At 37.5% G+C, this 5084-nt stretch overlaps 1 protein-coding gene across 1 annotated transcript; it reads right to left on the bottom strand.

Moving 5' to 3' along the window:
* Window positions 1-224: 224 nt before the first annotated feature.
* LOC120468849 (interferon-induced GTP-binding protein MxA) lies at window positions 225-5055 on the bottom strand. Its single transcript, XM_039657463.2, has 12 exons — window positions 4857-5055; window positions 3708-3845; window positions 3471-3625; window positions 3252-3390; window positions 2960-3158; window positions 2607-2685; window positions 2401-2523; window positions 2151-2292; window positions 1730-1888; window positions 1182-1258; window positions 769-1029; window positions 225-683 (listed from the first exon to the last, which is right to left on the bottom strand). The coding sequence occupies exons 1-12, from the start codon at window positions 5053-5055 to the stop codon at window positions 459-461; spliced, it is 1896 nt and encodes a 631-aa protein (XP_039513397.2). The 3' UTR covers window positions 225-458.
* Window positions 5056-5084: the final 29 nt, after the last annotated feature.

Genomic DNA, 5084 nt, shown 5'->3' with positions numbered 1-5084 from the left:
CCATGACGGCTCATTTATCGACACCACGACCGTGTCGACCGTGTTTGACATCTAGCCGTGTCTTTCCAGAAAGGTAGCAACATGCCTTATAAGTTGACAATGAATAAATTAAGGATAATTTTTTGGCTTTATGATTTTGAGGTGTCATGAAGTTGTTGTTTTTTTTTTAAATAAAAGTTCTGATGCATCACCAATAGATACTCTGATAAGACACTACAATGTACTTCGCTTGACCCAAAAGTAGTACACAACTTTATTGACTCTGGAAAAAGGTAAGTACAATAATATTGCATAAAGAGGCACTCCGGGTGGTGGTGTAAAATTAAAGTTCATTTAAGTGCTCAAATTCTACTCCATTCTATTCTCTATTCTACATTGCTGCTCATGTTTTTTGACAACCAGCATATGATTTTGTTGCATTAAAACTGTTGCAGTCGACTATATAATGGAAGTGAATTTTAATAGGTAACCAGGAGGCTTCGTGCTTTCATCAGACGTTTCTGGCGACTCAGTAAGCCCTCCCGCTTTTGTCCAATGTCAAAGTCTTCTTTAAGCAGGTTGTCCACACCATCTTTATCATGCAGCAACTGCAACATGTTCCTTTGCAGCTCCAAAGCTGCTTCCTGGAGCAACATATAGCGGATCACCATTGGGATCTGGTCGGCTAGACGCTTGCTTGCAATCTGGTGAGGTAAGACAGCATCTCAGATATACAGTACATTTTGAGCTTCCTCTGATGGCACATAAAGCTTTAGTTGGCACACTTACCGTGAAGTAGGACTCTAGGTGCAACCTCATCTCTCGCAAGGTGGCATGACTGCCTGTGCTAACATCTACAAAAGTTGTCCTTTTTGAGTTTTTAAATGGGACCGTGACATTTTCCATCTCTTCCATTTTATCCTTTGCATACTGCAGGCTCTGGCTGTATGAGCCATCTTGACTGTAAACAATGAGCTCCATTTTGAATTGGGTCCTCAGCATGGATTCTGCAAAGGATTCTTTATCCAGCTTGATGGCTTCAATCTTAGTCTAAGAAAGTAAATAAAAGATTAGTTGAAAAATGAAACAAGAACACAATTTCTTTAAATCTGTATTGTGATTTAAAGGCATAATTGAACATTGAAAATTAATGTGACTTGTAATTCTGTGGAATTTATTAGCATCATAAATGCATTTTGTACCTTTGCTATTTTCAAAAGATTAGGGAAGCCAAGAAAGCTGCACTGGGCCACCTGGATGAACCTCTTTCTAACCACATCTATTTGAATACAAACACACTGTTGGTACAAATGCAAATTTTCACTTTCAATGTTCTTTAGCCAATGAATCTAGTTGCCTTACATGCCTTGCTCAAGGAGAGAATGTTAAGTTCATGGGTTACCTTTGATATTTATCCACTAGACAACAAAACTACCAACAAATGCATTGTGCCAACTGGAAAGTTCATTGGGTTTGGTATTTCCTGAACCTGGTTTTCATGACAATTCTAAGATTTTATCTTCGAGGCAACAGTTTTTTTTTTTTTAGCATGACCAAGAGCCCAGGCACAATGTCAGGCCCACATGAAAATTGGCAATGCCGAATATACTCAAGATGTTAATTATCAATGTGCAACATTCTGAGAGTGTCCTCAACAGTACAGTCAGAATAACTTCTGTATATAGTATAATGTAGCAACAACAAGAAAAAGACTACATGCATAGATTTGAAATAGAAAAACAACACAAACCAGAGACAGTCTTCAGTGTCTTTAATGCAGGTTCCTCCAACAGCTTGATCTGTTCCCTGACAAGCCCCTCAAAGGTCTTGTAATTGATGAATCCTGGAAGCTCTCTTCCCCGATATTTGGCTTCATAGTTATCAACTTCTTTCTTAATCTTCCTGTTGACTGCACAGAGTTTTTGAACATTGTCAGAAAAACAAATTCAAATTCCACAATTCAGTTATGAGTTTGGCTTCTAAAAGTGAGTTTTTTTGTTAACTGAAGTAATTTAAGATTAATTTATCACTTTAGGCCGTTAATTTATTGATTGCAACTGGTAAAACAGGGTGCATCAGATGTGAAAATGATTTTTAGCAGAGTAATAATATAGCACATTGGTCAAAAGCAAGAGTACAATCAGGAGATACCAAGTACAAGCTTCACTCACAGGAATCTCCTGAACGGTTTAAGAAGTCATTCCATTTTGCAAATTCTTCCCGAAGTTCTGGAAAAATCAGTAGATCTGAAGCACACTTTAATTCCTCCCCAGAGGTCAGGTTGAACATATCATGAGTGAAAGCTGTAACTTTCTAAATATAGTGATAAGATGTGAAAGATTTCAGTGACTCTGAGATATCAGTATGACCCTTTACTAAATATTCATGCTTTGATATAGTAGATTTCAAGGCTGTACTCACATCAATGAGAAAGCTCAGTCTTTCTGCAGGATCTGATGGGGGTCCGTTGCCGTATGCCTCCAGTTGCTTCTGTGTTTCAGCGAGCTTTGTCTCAATTTGCTCTTCTAAACGAGGCAGGGATTTCTACATGGCAATTATGAAAATGGGCTGTTTATTATAAGTCTAGAAATCCTGTAGTTATCTTATGTTGAAATGAATTAATTCACCTGAATGTGGTGAACCAATTCAATTGTTAGTTTCTCAGCCAACTTGGGAATAGTAGCAAAACCTTCTTCATAGAGTTTGCTGAGAGAAAAATGGCATTTATACATCATGCGATCTATAAAAGCACAGAATTACTAAAATCTCAAATACTAATCAGTTTGCACTTATGATTGCATGGTCGCATACACTACCTGATTTACTAAGTACAGTTGTGCAAACAAACATGCATGCAAAAACATTATCCATGCCGCTCACATAAAGGTTCTCAGTAAACACTATGCTGATATATGTATTTGTAGATTAAAGGTTTGACATTAAACCATTTGTTCAGCTCAACTCTCAACCATTTACCCACCTGAAATGAGGATGGTCTTTGAAGAAGGCATCCTCTGTTAATGTGGCCTCATTAAGAGTGACCTGATCTATAATCTCTTTTTGTCCCCTGCACCTTACAATCATGTAGCCTTTAGTAAGGTGAATGACCTCATTGTGCACAATGTCTACCACTGTCTCTTCAGTGCCCTTATCCACCAGATCCGGCTTTGTTAAGATGCCTGTTGTGTAGTAAAAATATGATCAGAATGTAATGCATGGTAACATATGGTTTTACTGATGTATAGCCTTTAAATGGAATGAGTATTGCACACCTAAAGTTCTTTCGCCCTCAGGGTCCTCCCCCTGAGCCATCTGCAATGCTTCTGTGGTCGCGATGTCAACATTACATGGCACCACAACCAGGTTGATAGTTTCTTGCTTTGTAACAAACTTCCTGATCAGTCTCTTGATCTAGTTGAAAGGCATTTGATTAATGATTGTGTCTTTCCAACAAAATGTCATTTGGAAAATATAGTTTATACAAAGTTTACCTGATCTCCAATATTCTCAGGCTGACCTTTGACAGCCACTCGTGCAATCCCAGGGAGGTCAATGAGAGTGAGGTCAGGAACATTGGCAGAACGGATCTCCAGACTGATGAGATCGTCACTAATACCAACACCTGCCCCAGCCATCTCATCCTGGGCTACAAACATAATTATGTAAGATTTTAAGGAATGTATATTTACTCCTTTGGAAGACCTCAAAGTGCATTAAGCATTTTCTACCTTCACGAATCTTTTTCTCTACTTCTGCTGGGTCAACAATGTCTTCCTTGTAGTCCTTGTAACTGATTCTCCCATGCCATTTCTCTTCGCCTTTAGTTCTTATCATCTTGAGCTCAAGAGGGCATCGTGTAACAATTCCTTACAAAACATGAAAGGGTTGCACATAGTTTCACCATATCTTATGAAAAATTAACCATGTTTTTGTTTTTTTGCTAATTAATTAAACATTTTTTTTAACCACAGTTTTGGTTAAACTATATAGTAGAATAAACATGGTTTAATTATAATAACCATGGTTTTTTTCTGTCTTAAAACCAAGGGTAGCCCTCAATCGGGTCATGGGGTCTATACAACCCCAATTGACTTTTACTTAATAAAAAAAAGGTTCATCTCAGTGGAATAAGATTTTGAGACTTTTCAAACATTATCTATCTATACACACAAAAAAACTGGGCTTGATTCGGTTATTCTGAAGGTATGTAAAAAAAATGTTTACACTCCTGGTATTCGGGGTCAATATGATCCAACATTGAAATGAATGGGAAATGTGTAAAAACCTAAATACGTTTTCTTCATGTGTCAATTAAATAAATAAAAAATCCGGCATAAATCTGATTTTTTTTTTTTTTTTTTTTTTACACAGAAATGAAGGCCTATACTAGAAAAAAAAGATATAGTATTTGTATGATTAAAAATTAAATGTTATTTTTTTTGTATAATTACTCAATCAATTGTTTGTGTCGTATAGACCCCGAAGTCCAGAAGTGTAAACAGGAAACGAAGACCAATTTTTCATAAGAGATAGGCCTTTGGTGTTATGTTTGTTTCCTGTCTGCCATTATTGGACAAACTGATTAATCCAGGTGTGTCTGATTATTGTTGTTGCGACTACTGATCAGGCACACCTGGATTAATTAGTTTGTCCAATAATGGCAAACAGGAAAGGCGCTGGCTGAAGTTCAGGAAGTAGTGCAGCTGTGCATATAAATCCATAAGCAAATCCTTCTGTATCGTGGTACGGAGAGTAGCTACCATAACTGTGCCATGGTACATCCACAGTATTTGATAGAAAGTTAAAAGTTAATTACGAAAAAGGGAATAGAATTAATGTTTATGTAGGTATGTTTTAATTGTATAAGTTCTCCTTACCACTACCCCTGGGTAACGCTACCCCTGACAGCGCCTCCAGAACCGAACTCTTTCCTGAGCTTTGGTCTCCAATGACGGCGATGGCAGGTAACGCCAGGTCCTTTTCGACTCCCAAAGAACGTAAATTGTCGATAGTGTCGATGCAAGGGCGGATTTTTTCCTCATAATGCTGACTGAATGTGTAACTCATTTTCTCCATCGTTAGACAACTTCAAAATGTCAACAGTA

Source organism: Pimephales promelas, chromosome 6, assembly GCF_988280905.1.
Source record: "Pimephales promelas chromosome 6, fPimPro1.hap1.1, whole genome shotgun sequence".
Classification (NCBI taxonomy): Eukaryota; Metazoa; Chordata; class Actinopteri; order Cypriniformes; family Leuciscidae; genus Pimephales; species Pimephales promelas.
Note: the sequence above shows the minus strand (reverse complement) of the source record. Positions and strands in the feature narration are given on the sequence as shown.